A 16,532-nucleotide genomic window follows, 5' to 3' on the forward strand; every position below is an offset into this window, starting at 1 on the left:
ATCAAAATAAATTTTAAATTAAGAACAGTGTATGCAGTGTAACCTAGCGTAACATATATAAACATCTTTAAATCAAGATGCTGTCAGAATGACAGCAAAACCGGATTTTCCTGCAGAAGTCAAACCCTAAACAGTTGAGCCAGTAAGGACACAACATTTAAGCTTACATTTATATAATAACTCCAATTCATAAAATAACAACAACCAGTAATTACTAAATTCTCTAACATTAGATATGTTGAATCACTAAAACATTGTTAGCATCTGCAATTATCAAAGAACCCCAAGAATTCTATTGTTGATGAAATAAAACAAAATTTGGAACATTTTGGACCTCATTCAATGTGATTTTATTTAATTAAAAATGAAAATAAATACAGGTTTGGATTTAGCATTTCAAAGAACCCTATATATTTTCAATTTATGTTGGTCTCAAAATCAGAAATCTAAATATATGTTTTATTAATAGGCAATATAATAACGCACTTTTTGCAGTGGTAAAATATATATTACTAAAATTGGCCAATCAGAATTAAAAAAGAAAATATCTCCATCAAACAAAGAATTAGGCTTCAAATCAAACATCAAATATTTACAGCACAAAAATGAGAAATGCTATCAAAATAATTTAACAGAATGTATAGAATCACCTTTTCTTTACACAAACTACCACAATGATCATCGTTACTATCAAAAGAAAACTCAGAATTATCACTGGGATGATCCAAACTTGAAAATCACAATTAGGCTCATCCGGTGGACATCTACAGTCATACATGTTAATACCATCAATACATTGATATGGTTCCAGACATGGTGAACTTAAGCATTCATCAATATTTTCTTCACAGTATACACCTGAATATCCAGGTAAACAGACACAGTCATAATACAGGTCAAAACTTTCTGCTCTGTAGGTACTGGTGCAGGGGTAGTTACTACCGTTCTTTGCTGTAAAAACAAGTAGAACTGTGAGCTACTAATCACTAATGAAGCAATTTACTGCTTAAAGATTTTGTTAAACAGGAAGTTGAAGAGCTATGGAAGAAATGAATCACACAGTAAAGCATGTTTTCATGAAGCATGAAAATAAATTCAGGAAACTCTTATCTATAGTTTATTAAAACAATGCCGTAAAAATTTCTTACTTATAGGACAATATTGTTTAGAATGTATGAGTTTACAGTATACAGGAATTTAATGAGTGATAAATCTAAAAACATATCATACAGCAAAGCATGAACACATAAATTAAGCCTGATAACAAATTTCAGGAAGCTATTTTTTGTACTTCCTATAAAAATGAGACAAAAATTGCATATTCCTGGCCAGTATGTGTTAAAATTATAAATAATCGTTGGTCATTTCAACGAGATTGATCTTCTCGCAAGAGCCTATACGCAGAAAGTGAGAAAAACAATTGAGATGAAATGACCAATGATAATCTGTTTATTGCCATTTTACCTATGACGATGTTGTTTATTTCATTAACAACAGCATGTGCACCCTTAGTTTTAAATGTTCCTTCATCCAAGCATATCTTGGATGTGCAGGATGAAGGTCATTCTTAGAATATGAGACTGAGGCTCGAAAGTAATGAATTAGCTTTACTTCTCTATGAGGGGTGAAGCTTACATATAATATCTCTGTTTAAAGAAACAAACTATAAGCACCTATAGCTGGCCAGTGACCTTGACCCTAGTATATAAGCACCTGTTCCATAATAACTTGTCATAATTTAAAGCAAGTTTGTGTCGACCAAATATAAAACCCAGTGGAAAAGGGTGGGTCTGACTGATAATCCCTAGGGTGGGAATTAATTACTTTCGAGCCTCAGGCTCATATTCTAAGAATGACCTTCATCCTGCACATCCAAGATATGCTTGGATGAAGGAACATTCTTATTCATATTTCGCCTTCGGTCTCAAGTAATGAATTAGCTTGTTTAAAGTGTAGACACAAACTAAAAACAATTTTTATATAAATGCCAACATTTAATAAAGGATAAAAATCACAAGATCATCCAGTAACTACAACTGAAGAAAAGTGTTTTAGTACTGATATTATTTACTTTCCTGTTATTTTTACCATATGTCCAGACAAAACTGTTGCCATAATGTCCTTAATAGAACATCCTGAAGCTAAATGCACTTATGAAGAGATTCCTCTAAATGAGTTAACCTTAAAACCTCGGATAAAATTAGAACTCTCTCTAACTATCTAAACTTTACGAAAAGACTTAGATGAATTCTCTCACCTATTTTGTACACAAAACATGATAAATCATTGTCTTAATCAACACAAAGTTTTGGTTTATCAAAACCTTTGATCACCTCATTAGGTAAACTAACTAACAGATCTAGTATTTTTCAAAGACTCATGTATATGAAAAAATAAAGTGCCATGTCTCTGAATGAAAGACATAGAATGTAAATCTACAGCTGATAAAGATAGTACTTCAAGGCAGATGTAGTCAAGGCAAATAAAGACACAAGTATAAAAGACAGTCTTCAATGTTAAATACTCCAATGAATATTAAGAACTTAAAAAAGATAGCGCTAAATTCATCTCCCAAGTGAAAGAGTATCTAACTCTTCAATTGCAGATTCAGGTTTAAGCAACCTTCCACAAATACATGTAGTAAACAAACAAATTCAGTAAAATCTATTTCTTAAAGGATAAAGTCTGTTTCAACACAGACCAAGAAAAATTCACATTAAACATGCTGAATATGAAAAGCTTGTGTTTTACAAAAATTTCAATAATCAATAACATCCTTTTTAGAAGGAATTGGTTCTCTAATTGAACACACCAAATAATGAAATTTCTCAAAAAAAATATTGATAATGCTTGATTATAAATGCATGGTCTCCAAGATGAAGTGTAAATATATTTTACAAATGATTCTGAAATCTCCTGTTTATATTAAAGTGATTTCTGAGTATAATACACACGTTTTTACCCTACTGCACAATCAACCCTTCAGGTGTTGGTTCACTTTAATTTTTTACAATATACAGTTAAATTAAGTCTCTTCCTGACGGAAAGACATTATCTTCAGTATGTAACATTGTTACTAATTTTTATGCTTAACAGTTTAACTGGCAAATAAATTAAAATTGGTCTCAGCAAAGAAAACCAACTCTGAGCAAGCCAAAAAGGATAATCAAAAGAGCCTTCTGAACTTTATCACTAATAATTTTCTTTATAAATATCCCCAACAATGAAAAAGATGGGAAAATATAAGGTCATAATTCTGATCATGAAAATAAAAACATCTCTGAAAGGAGCTTGTTGGTCAAAAGACAACAAAGTAATTATCTACAGATTGAAAATGAAAACGTAATAACAACAAAACAAATATATCTTCTTTCAATTGACATCCTTTTGAATCTGTAAATTTTTTAGACATATGATAAGCATCAAAAATTTTCTTACCAGGAATATAAAGAGCTGTGATAAAAATGTTCTTTCTTGAACACCAAGCCCAAATAATGAAATATTTGTAGTAAGCATGTTAAGTGACAAAGAGGTTACACCTCCTATTGCATAATAAAAGCTACTGAAATTGTATCTTCTGATTGTATAACTCTCTGTGACTAAAACTTTTTCTCCAGAAGAATATTATAGCCAACAATACTATGAAATCTATATGAACTGAGTGCATACTCTTAAAGAAGCTCCGTCTACCAACAGAAACATTTTCTTCAAATTTGGATCCCAAATCCTTATGTCAGAGGAATCTGGTACAACCCAAAAACTTATTTGGATGGGTCTATAAATCAAATTTTTAATTTCTGATTTTAAATTGTTAAAAAATTTCACCTATTGATGATAATAAACACTGTAACAACTATACAGTGTTTCAACATTATTTCTCGCCATGTTTCTGCAATGTAACATTCCCACAGATACTGCATTAAAAGCATTCATCACAAGACCAATAAATGATGTAAATCATCTATAATACCGTTACACAATTCTATTTAAAAAGAATTTCCCAAGGGAGATAATTTTGCCATTTCTCATCTGTCAGAAAAAACTTAAATAGCTCAGTATCAATAATGAGACAAAGGAAAACAATGTGCTTCCAAGGAATGAGTACCAACTTCTCAAAATTTTTCTGAAGCACAGCTTATCAAGCATTTGCACCACTTCTTCTGTATTCACAATACAATCATCTAAACTCTGATCCATAATAAAAGAATCATCAATGTATAAACTATAGCATGTATATACTTCAAGTGACATTATTTCATAAATACATAGACAGGTTTTAAAACCTTAGTAAAAACTCTTGATGCAGAAGCCAATCCAAAACAAAAAACATAAATATCATATCAATGTCTTTTCCACATAAATCAGGAAATTGTGATATAATCATAAATGATACTTAAATATGCATCTGTGAGATCTATAGATGTTAGCTCTATCTATATATATATATATATAGATAATTATCCTAAAGAATTACATCTAAACAAAAGATAAATGGTCCTGCTCCAAATGCTGATAAGCCACAAACTAAGTTTGTTTTAATTTTTCAAATAGATACAGGCCTTGAAGACCAATCTTTCTTAGGAACCAAGAACATATAGGAAATAAACTGATTTTCCATTGATCGATCAACCTTTTAAATAGCTCTCTTAGCTATCAATTTTTGGACTTCTGAAATTAATTCATCCTTATGAAAGGTGAAATGTATTTAATTCAAAAATGATAAACCTTGTGGTACATCATTAAAAATAATTTTATAACCATTTCTTAATAAATCTAATATCAATAGATCATTAGTAACATTTTCCAAATCATAATATTTAAGTTATCTACTGTATATATAGCAACTGGTTGAGAAAAGTGACCTCTTCGAGATTCTCTGTTCCCTTTTTGGAAACCTCTCCCTCTCAATGAAGGGAATTGCCTACTACATGTAGTATAGTCGCCCTGTTGACCAACAGAGCCTCTGCAGTTAAAAAACTGATATTGCCTTTCCCATAACAGCTGGGAGTAAATTAATTGCTAGACCTGGAACCTCTTCCAAGGAATCTATAATTTGCTTAGAATCTTTGTATAAACACTAAGTTTGCTTTTTGCAATCATAACTAGAAATGTGATAAAGCAACTATCACAACAGAATTACAAATAAGTTTTATCATCTAAATATTTCTGAGCATCTCCTATGGGTTTAACCAGAAAACCATGGTAAAACAAACAAATATAATTTTACAATAAAATCCTTGTATTATCAAGATCCAATGGCTCATTCTTACAACAAGAAATAGCCAACTCAACAATAGGGGTGATGATCAACCCCTTAATAAAGTATCTCTGGGTTTCCTGCATCTTTGAAACCACAGAGTGGGCCTGTCTAGGCATTGCCATTTCGATTTTTTAATTATCCTAGACACACTAGGATTGTCACAGTTCTCAGTGTGATAGTATTTCCTCTATGAACTTTATATATTCCTGATTTTATCAAAATCATGATTAAACTGTTCAACAAACAGGATGAGATAATGGACCATTAATCTCACTAAAAGAAGCCTTAAAGGCTTCTGAAAACCTTAATGCAGGATCAAAAGACCTTAATGCAGGATCAAAAGACGTATCAAATTCAACTCCTGCTGGACTATCATCAGCCATGGCACATACTCCAAAAGGAGGTACATACACCGTATCAATTCAGTAGATAAGATCAAAATTTAGAACTAAATCTTCATTAAAGTAAGCCTCTAATGGCAAAAATTCAAATATAGCAGCAGGTTTCTCTACAAACTCTGCTAGAGTTGAAGGCAGTGAAACTGTCTCAAACCTCATGATTCATACAGGTTCTTTAATACATTAATAATAAATAGTAAATGTATCAATATACATGCCTATCTAAATCTCAACAGCACTTTCGTTAGAAACAATCACAAATCAAGTAGATTTTGAAGTTATACAAGTAACACTAGATTTTAAAACTTACTTTTTACAGGTTCTGTTGCTTTGTCAATTATTTCCAATTGCCATGCCATTATGATCTATTATAAAACTACTAGGTTTTATAACTGTTTAAGAAGAGGATTTATTCAAAATACCTCTTGTATTCCTATTAAATTTATCATCTTTAATTTCTAAAACATTCCAGAGGTGATGAAAATCATAACCATCACCCTTGTAAGTGTAAACATCATTCTAAACATCTTGCAAAAACAATACATTTGCATAAACAAATTCAGCCATTGTAATACAAAAATGTGTACCTGTGCAGGTAAAACACGTGTAAATTGTGAAAAGTACTCACGACCTTCAGGTGAATAGAAATACTTTTAAATATCTACCTGTTTAACAGGAGTATGAATTAAGTAACAAATGTGCTATTAGGCAAAAACTTAATGAATATATAAAATTGTCATACATCGTAGACAAAAAAATATTTAATTAATTTCCATGAACACTTGTCATACATCGTAGACAAGAAATTTTTTAATTCATTTCCATCAACAATTGTCATACATCGTAGACAATTGAGGAATAATTATTTGTAAATAACAAAATAACATTAGAACTTGTCGTACATCGTAGACAAGTTAATGTAACTTTAATAACTTTCTGCCAAATTTAAGATAAAAATAAACTAACTAAAAAGAACTTATGTGAAGTGTTCACTTCAAACCCTCTAGAAAAATAATGACAAGTTATTATGGAACAGGTGCTTATATACTAGGGTCAAGGTCACTGGCCAGCTATAGGTGCTTATAGTTTGTTTCTTTAAACAGAGATATTATATGTAAGCTTCACCCCTCATAGAGAAGTAAAGCTAATTCATTACTTGAGACCGAAGGCGAAATATGAATAAGAACTATAATTTTTCATATCACTCTACTGTGCTGAGAAAGGAAATTATCTGTCAGTAAGATCAAATGAAAATTCTGTAAAAAAGCGATAATATACAATTGTTCAATAAACAGGAGGTATTAAGGATTGATCAATATCTGAAACAGAATCACATGGTAATTGATGCATCAGTTCAAATAATCCTGATAACAAAGTTCTTAAAGATATGATTTCTAGTTATATTGACAGATATTTTGTAAATGGTCATGAATTTAAATATGCTACAATATTTTAGTATTTTAGTTCTGTAAACAGGAAGATAATTAATTATCCATGCATCTGAAACAACATAATACAGTAAAGCCAATTCAGGAAGCTCTGATCTGTTGTCATGTTTGATAAAACTTCATTGGTCACTGATGGTGAGACGGACAGACAAAGGTATTTAAAACAGTATACCCCCTTCTTTCAATTAAAAAAATAATTTGTAAGGGGTTCCACAGAACCCTGTGTTTTGCCTATGATTGCTGCTGTCTGTGTTAAAGAGGGAAATTGCCTTTAAAGGAGAGTCCATTTATCAGTAAAATACAGAATTAAGAAAAAAATCAAACTTTTCTTTAGATGCTACTTTTTGGTCTTGTAGAAAAGTTTCTGTCCATGTAGTCTAGTCAATTTAGTGAACAACCTGCAACTTATTGCAAAGTTTCATTACAATCAATGAAAGCATACAAATTTATTGTATAAAAAAATTAAATGTTTTATGGTCCCTTTTGGTCAGATAGCTCTTCATGAGTTAAGTCACATACATCCTCTAAAGGTAACCCCAAAAAGTGCTTCAAACACACAAAATTAATCAAGTGTTATTTTCATTTACTGATAGTGTTTTCAGACCCAATCATATTGGAGTTCTGAGGTAGACTGTTTAAACATTAGAGATTGAAAAGGTTGTATCATTTGTGAGATTTTTATAGGATCTTACTACCGATAGTTGTTTTCACAGGTCTAATTTGTGAATTGAAAGATTTGAACCACTTTTCTTACTAAAAATCTCTGTTCTGATAAAATTTATCCTAAATGGATAAGTTGGTCCTAACTATATCTTACTTTCTGATGTTCATCATGTGAATGTGACTGCCATGTGTAAAATAAGATTTGATTTGCTGAATCAGACATTCATGAAACTTCTGTATTTCAATTTGTTTTATGAAATCAAACAGAAGAACTGGCCAGATATTTTACCTAACTGCAGTAAGATAGCAACATGTAGTGAAGTCACCACTATGAGTTGTGGAAGTTCAGAAGAAAGCATAATTCCAATTACATGTATTATCAAATAGTTAAATTTGAAATACCTAAAATTGAGCTATTTATTCAACTTACGTCGGCAAGATCCATCATTGTGACAAGGGAGTTTCATTACGACAAACTGTATCGTCACAACAGCTGATGAAGCATTCAGAGAATCTGTGACATACAATTTTACCAAGTCATATCCAGATACATTCATAGCCGGTGTGTAGGTCAATGTGGTATATATCCATGACATGCTTTCTTTTTCATGTGGTAATATAACACACGGTTCAGTAGTTACCTGGATGTAGAAAATTGAAATTATCATTAGACTAGAAATGACTAATAAAAATATGTTTTTGTTTCTAACTCTTACTAGTTTGAATAATTTCAAGAACCTACCTTATTGGTTTCTTGTTGAGTTTGTTCTCATACTGTAATGCATATTTGCTACTGGACATCAAGCAAAGTAAGAACCATTTATAGTGAGAATACACAAATACTGCAACTATCTGTGGACTCCCTCATTTTATATTTCAAAAAATATGTAAGGGTTCCACGGAACACAGTGTCTCGCCTACTTTTGCTGTTAATTGCACATTCAACAAAAATGAGGAAAAAATCAATAAAACTATTCCTCTCGATACTATCTCTTGATTGTCAGAAGCTTCGGTCCAAGTTTGGTAAAAATCCAGGATAGTTTATGAATCTTATAATGTTTCAAAAACTTTTACTGCAGACTGTATGTAATGTTAACTTGAAGAAAAACTAAGTCCATTTATAAGTAAAACACGGACAAAATTGATTTTTTTTAATACAAAATTTACTTCTGGATACTATCTTATGATCAGAAACAAGCTTATGTCCAGTTTAAGAAAGTTATTAAAATTTTAAAAACTTTAACCACAGAGTGAATGTAATGTTTTCTGGCAGAAAAACTAATTCTATTTATAAGTAAAATATGGAAAAAAAGGAGTTTTATTTTTACAAAATTTATATCTGGATACTATCTTATGATCCTAAACAACCTTCTGTCCAAGTTTGGTACAAGTCCAGGATAGTTAAAAAAAGTTATTAAAATTTCAAAAACTTTAACCACAGAGTGAATATTTGTGGACACCACTGCCGCCACCGACGGAATGTAGGATCGCTATGTCTCGCTTTTTCACCTAAAGTCAAGGCTTGACAAAATATAAAACACATCTAAGGGCATCATTGCCTGAGTGGTCTGAAAAATTAATTTACTGTATCATTAGCCTGTCAATATTGAAGATGTGAGTTTGATTTAGGAATCAATGGACATGTGTAAAAAAGTAATTATGTATATCCCCATTGAAAGGCCCCAGACATACTGTATTTGGGTGAAGTATTTTTTTAACCACAGCCATTGAAAGCACATGATAACATTTAAAAATACCAGGTGTCCATGTGCACATTGTTATGAAATTCATTCTTTATGTGTCACCTGTAAATGTAATTTTGAGAGAATGTTTTACAAAGTTTGAAATTAAACTGGCAATAATTTAAAGGGGCATCAGCAACAATTTAAACAGAATAAATAGGACATGTGTCCATATGGACACAGATGATGCCCAAGCTAGCATATAACATTATAAAGGGACATAACTCAAGAACTGTAAAAATGACGCTTCCCAAATTTGAACTTAAACTGAGTTAAGTGGAAATAAGCATTTAATATAAACATTTCATTAAATTAAGTTGACACAAACTTAAGTTAGAGAAGGGAAACAAAATGTCATAATAGGTTATAAATGACAAAACTGAAGAACATTAATCAAAGTGCTTGTAAGCATCGATGGGTAAAGATTTTTTTAATCTTATTTTTAAAAATGGACTTATCTTCCTTTGTCCATAATTGTAGTTGATTCAACTACAATAATGGACAAAGAAAGACAACTCCAATTTGAAAAATTAATTTTACAATTACATCATTGATAATTTTAGAACAGTTATAAGATTCCTATTTTTCCATGGTAAAAGAGCATAACTCTAGAACAGTTAAAGTGACACTTGATCTGTGATCTGTATTTCATTGTAATAAACATTGTGTACAAGATTAATAACATTTGATTGAGGTAAACTAAAGTTAGAGAACGGAAACAAAAAAATCAGCATTTTTTTCATTTGTAAAGGAGGGCATAACTCAACACAGTAAATGTGAAGCCACCAAAAATCAAACTTGATCTGTGTTTTGTGGTAATTAGCATTTTGTATAAGTATCATAATATTTGGTTCAGGTGTAATGTGTACCACCATTGATGTCCCCTATGAGTGTTTGTTAAATTTGTACTTTTCAAAAAATTGTGCATAATTTATCTTTGTTTCAAATAAAATAATACTTGGCATGAGTAATAAGCTTATAAAATAGCTGATTTATAATAATTGCTTGCAAGTAAATTATTCAAGCTTATTGGAATGGTATTTCTGAGGCCATCAAATCTACCCTTACCTTGAGATGGGTTAATTTCAATCTGGGCCGTAAGAAGGCCTCAGGAACAGGCATGGGATTTCTGGAGCTGCCAACTGAGCCGAAATATTATTCATGTATAACTGATTCTTAATTATATATGCAAAACTTTAGGAATGAGTGAACTTTTCGCTATAATATTAATTGTTATAATTGGTAAATATATAACTTTTAACATATCATCACGAGATCAAGAAATTAATTTAAGAGAGCTTAACAGTCATTAAAGTAAGAAATGTAGGTCATAGTGACCAAATTCTCATAAATATTGTGTTAAATGCAGTAATTTTTTGTTATACTTGTCATACATGTATGTTATGATTCAGAAAAATGTTCTTTAATACAAAACTTTGCCTATTAGATGTAGAGATGAAGAAAACATTTCTATATCCCAGCCACTTTCATGGAGAAGCTTAAAATTTCTTACATTCAAAGTTGTCTCACAATAATTAATATCTGGAACTGTTGTTTTTTCATCCAAAATAAAAACTGTACCATAACTTGGTTCATATACTTCAATGTGTAGATTGTTTTGTTCCACATCAAATGCTCCTATTTCTGCAGTGAAATCCTGTGTCCATTTCCCCTTGTTAAAAATGTTTCTCTGCTCTAAGTATACCTAAAAATATACATTAACTAGTATACATTTTTATTTAAAGGCCATGCAGCTGAGGCCCACCTTGTTGTTCTGGAATTACTCGCTTTATAGAAGACCCATTGGTGGCCTTTGTCTGTTATCTGCTCTTTGGTCAGGTTGTTGTCTCTTTTACATTTGATCTAATCTTAAATTTTTTCCCCATGGAAATTGACTAGGAAGTGATGATTTTCAAGAAGAGTAAACCTGACTTAATATTAAATATTGTGTCTGTAATACTGTACATGCTGTATGAAATAAAGGGAAGAATAACACTGCTGTGGGTCATAATTTGTTTGCTAAATGGTAGATACTTTGACATACTAGTAATCAACAGATACTGTATTCCCACTAGTTAGTCCTGTCTTTTTCAGAAATCATAATGCTGACCGGTTGAGGTCTTTTTTTGTCATTTAGTTGCTGTCTCCTAGACAAATATTGGTTATCTAAAAGATGTTGACTCCTCTTGTTTTTAAATTTTTCCCAAATATTCAGAATCCTTTAGTTTTATCAATGTAGTGCATTAAAAAAAATCCTGCTAACCCTTGTATGTAGCTACTTTTCTGTTCATAATTTTATTACATATAGTGCAATAATGCTTTGCCGAGGGCAAACGAACACAGGGGAAGAACCCTGAACAGTTTGGGCAAATTTGGACACAATATTCAAGCTGTCTGAATTTGGATTGTGATAAAAAATACATATTCATTTTTTTCTGCATAGCAAACATCCTTAAAAACCTTTTTTCATATCTCAATATATGCCTTTTGGTCACGTGATTGGGTTGTGTGTCACATTGATGCATACCATACACTCATTTTTTTTCTTGTTATTAGTGTAACTTAACTGAAATGAACTTGCACATGTCATTTTTGGGGCCCTTTATAGCTTGCTTTTTTCGGTGTGAGCCAAGGCTCCATGGTGATGACCATACTTTGACCTTTAATGGTTTTTCTTTTACAAATTGTGAATTGGATGGAGAGTTAACTTGTGTGCATGCAATGGTACTTATACCACATCTTTTTAAAAAGATAAACAGTTTATAAAGACTGTAAAGTAGCACCAAAGTGTTACTTTAGTCTTAATTGAAGATAACTTTTGTATTCACACCCTTGCTATTTGAGCAATCACTTACTCTATTATCAGATGGCTTTAAAAGGGTTAGTATTATTTCTTACCAAGACTGGTTCAGATGGATCAAATGATAAAATAGATTGACCATGTTGTGTTAAGAATATTTCTGGTGAGTCATTATAATCTATTATGGTAATAACAATGGTTGTTTCACTACTGGCTGGAGGTATATCTTCGTTGGTCTGTACTTCTGATAGGATTATTGTTAAGGTCTCAACTCCTGAACAGTCAGTGCATGGGGTATAAAGCAGTCTACAAAACAAAACTATCATTAATGTTAAAATAATGTCAATTTGATGAGGCAAACTAAAAGTTAGAGAATGTAACCTAATATGATGTAGGTAGAAGGGTAAAAAAAAAATGCTCCTATTACCTAGCATGGATGGCATTAAAACCTAGATGTGTCGGAACAACAAGAATGGCCCTGGCCCATCTCCAAAAGTAAAAAAAAGTCTGCAATTTCACCAACACATGTGGACACATCTATGGATGCATAGTATCCAGCTCTCACATATCAAAACTCAGCCCAATATCTGAATGCGTTTCGAAAAAAAAAGTCTTTATAACTGTGATTTTAACAATTCCTGTAATTTCAGAGGAATAAGCAGAGCAAAACAAAACTTAAACTAAATCTGTAACGCATTATGGTAAACTCACATACCAAAAATCAGCCAGATGTCTGAAGGTATTTAGAAAAAAATTGTGCATGATGGTTTGTAGTGGAATGACGGACAAGGGAGAAACTATATGGCCCGACAACGTTGTTGCGGGGCCATAAAAATCAACCTGTGACAAACCAAACAAAATATTGACGACACAGACACCAATAACTTCATACTGCATTCACTTTGTCTTACCTTCATATTCTTCATCATAGACAAGATAAAAAGAAATTTAATACTTTTTTTACTTTTAGTTTTAAAATTTCTGTTTCTTTAAATGGTTGTTAGAGTCCCAGTGATAAAAAAAAAAAAACACTTTTTGAGGAGCATACATCACATCATCCTGAACTAAAGCAAATAACAAATGAATAAGAATTACTTATATCTCTGATTCTCTGTTCAAGCAATTCATTTCATTATTGAAACTGATTTTTTTTATTCTCGTCAGATTCATACAATTCAATTAATCTAAATATAAAATGAAATAGCAATAAAAAATTGTTTGAACAGATTATCATGTAAACAAGGTTCTAAATAAAGGTAATCAATTGGGGGCAAGCATTTAAGAACTAGCATCATAGCTTAATGCATATAAATAAGAGTCAGAAATTTTATTGAAAGTCGATATGCATGAATTTCCAATTTCTCTGAAGAATTAAAAAAAAAAAGCTTTTGAATAGACAAAATGTACTAGTCAGGAGCCGAGGCTACTTCATAAAATATATCTAAGTAATCAAAATGACTGGAACATGACCCCAATAAAAGCACTGCCTTAAAAAAAAATGATCATATCACTTACAGTCCATCCTGTAGTGGCAGTGATTCAATACGGCTGAGTTTATTTGTCTGACTTGCCAGACTGAATTTGATTACATCACCTTCTTCATCAAACGCTTCCAACTGGTATTGTATTGTACCTTAGAAATAACATATAAAAGTTTACATATTTTCAACAATTCAAAGTAGATTTAATATCACTAAATAAATAAATGGAAAACTACGAACATACTTTTTAGATAAGTGCATGAAGTAATGAAAGTTTTCATTTCAAAATGAGATATACCTTAACCTTCTAAAAAGGTTTTATTTAATAGCTAGAGTTTTCCACAAAGCCAGACTACTGGTAATACCCCCTATACATGCATCTCAGTTAAAGATTCAATTTGACACATGAACATAGTCTGAGATTTTCATATTCTAAATTCACTAAAATGCTTCGCTGAGAACAGCCTGATACAACCACAGAGGTCAAAACCCTGAACAGTTGGGGCAAGTTTGGACACGATATTCAAGCTTGATACTGTCTGAATTTGGATTGTAATCAAATTTTTGACATAATATAGGTTTCTGACGCAAAATATATGTGATCAAAGATCTTAGAAATTTGAAATTGAACATTTAATTTACTTATCTATAGTATGGTATGATATCCAAAATCTAACAACATGATTACAATAATAAATTCTTTGTTTAAAGAGGGTGAACATGTAACAGTTGTTTGAATCCGCCAGTGTACTTTATCCAGAGGATGAAAATCCCTAGTGTTTTTATCCACCAACATAAATTCACTAGGTTTTTAATCCGGTTCCAGTGTAAAATATCCATCACTTTTGATAAGATTCTAAAGAGAGTTTTTTGAAGGGGAAATATACAAAAAATGGGGCTTGGTAATTATTTTTTTTTGGGGGGGGGGGGTATTTGGTATTTGAATTAACATAAACTTGCATAGCTAATTTATGTAACAGATGGACAAAGTAAACTAGTGTTTTTCATCCACGGAATGTTCACACAAATGTTTTGAACCAGGAATTATTACACTAGTGATTTTGAACTAGGAATAATTACACTAACATTCAAGATTCATACATTGATGAAGTGTTTTAGTACTCACTCTGAACACATAACACAATATAATGCTTTAATTACGAATTAAATTTTGAATTTTTTTTTAATCAAAACATCAAACCATATGCTTTTAAATTGTCACTAATTGTAATATTCATATAAACAGTATTCCCAAATTTTTTCTGTACATTTGAGTTTTGGTAGACTTGATATAAAATCATATCTTCTATGTCATTATCTATTAATAGAAACTGGTTCCTTGACAACTATTCTTATCTTAATCTATTAATTTATGTAAACAATAAACTGGTCTAATATAAACAAAACAATGATATCAAGATCAACACTTTCACACTATTTACATCCAATATATTCACCAGTGAAAAAAAGTTACCCAGAATAAAAACTGGATGGAATGAAATTACGCTTGGTGGTTCAATACAATCATACTCAACTTTAACAGTTACAAATTAAACAGAACTTATTTGTTTTCAAGGTGTGGGGGTGGGGGGTGGAGTGTTCCTACAAACCCCTCAATCCCCCTGGCTAAGGGTGTGTTTTGTGCATGATATTTAACTGACAAATCTTAAATACCTTCATCTTCCTCCATGGTAATAAATCTGTCACTAGTCAATATTGGTGGAGTATTATACACTTTGTTTGATACAATAAACACAGCAAATTGCGTCTCTTCTGAGAAATACGACATATTTCCCTCACTTTTGTTGTTGTTAATTTCATCACCTGTCCAAGTTTTGCAAACCTTTAAAATATATTGCAAGTATTAATTGTTATAGTTTTTGTGTACACCCTTTTTTGATGTTTTATGGTTTTCTGTATTGAGAAGTCCATATGTGGTATATTGTTCGCAACACCGTTTTTGACCATGAGAATTCAGAAAAAAGTTTTTGTTACTTCTTGAAAATGTTCAATTATATAATGAAACTTTGGTTATTTCAAATCATGTGTGATTGTTTACTGTATTTTCATAGAACACCCTATTTTCCATGGTAAAGTAAAAGTTGAAAATGGTTGTAAATGACTCCTAAACGTTCCACTATTATAAAAATAAGCCAAAATCACTTGTAAACAATTGGGAAATTTGTATTTCAGTAAAAAAAGACTTTTTTGTAAAATAAACTGAAAGAGATTGGTCTCTTGTCATACTGGTTATTTCAAGCATTACTGGCAAGATTTGTCATAATCAGTTTGAGAGAAATCTAGTACACAGTAAGACGACATCTGCAGCAAATCGAGCAAAATTTCTTTTAAAATCCAAATCATGCCAAATCATGATAGAATATAGTCTGGACCAGGAGAGAAAAATATGTTAATTTGATACTAAAAGTTTGATTAGAGTTGGTGCATTTAAAGCTTACTGCAGATTTCTACGTTTAGTTAAGGTAGCAGTCATGCTTAATTATCAACCACTAAGTAATCAAGATTGATACCTAAAGGATTTTATAAGGCATCCATCATCAAAATTTGGAAGCTATTTGCCTGCATTTTACCCCCTATATTCTACTTTTAGTAACAGTGGCCATGTGTGTTGATGTTTCAACTACATGCATGCATGGATGTAATTATCAACAATATATCCTATTGAAAATTTAGATTAAGTTTGGTGCTATTTGCATTGGCCTAGAAGTTTCAGAGGAGA

The 16,532-nt window shown here is 31.3% G+C and overlaps 1 protein-coding gene across 1 annotated transcript in view; it reads right to left on the reverse strand.

Annotated features, from left to right (window-relative positions):
- LOC139501251 (uncharacterized) overlaps nucleotides 1–16,532 on the reverse strand; it is a 142,105-nt gene that overhangs the window by 7,645 nt on the left and 117,928 nt on the right. Inside the window, exons 61-66 of the mRNA XM_071290271.1 lie at nucleotides 15,467–15,635; nucleotides 13,827–13,944; nucleotides 12,410–12,617; nucleotides 11,025–11,216; nucleotides 8,200–8,410; nucleotides 651–951 (exon numbers count right to left, since the gene is read on the reverse strand). Coding sequence (XP_071146372.1) covers nucleotides 651–951; nucleotides 8,200–8,410; nucleotides 11,025–11,216; nucleotides 12,410–12,617; nucleotides 13,827–13,944; nucleotides 15,467–15,635 — 1,199 coding nt within the window. The remainder of the gene's footprint in view (nucleotides 1–650; nucleotides 952–8,199; nucleotides 8,411–11,024; nucleotides 11,217–12,409; nucleotides 12,618–13,826; nucleotides 13,945–15,466; nucleotides 15,636–16,532) is intronic.

Source organism: Mytilus edulis, chromosome 13 (assembly GCF_963676685.1).
Source record: "Mytilus edulis chromosome 13, xbMytEdul2.2, whole genome shotgun sequence".
Classification (NCBI taxonomy): Eukaryota; Metazoa; Mollusca; class Bivalvia; order Mytilida; family Mytilidae; genus Mytilus; species Mytilus edulis.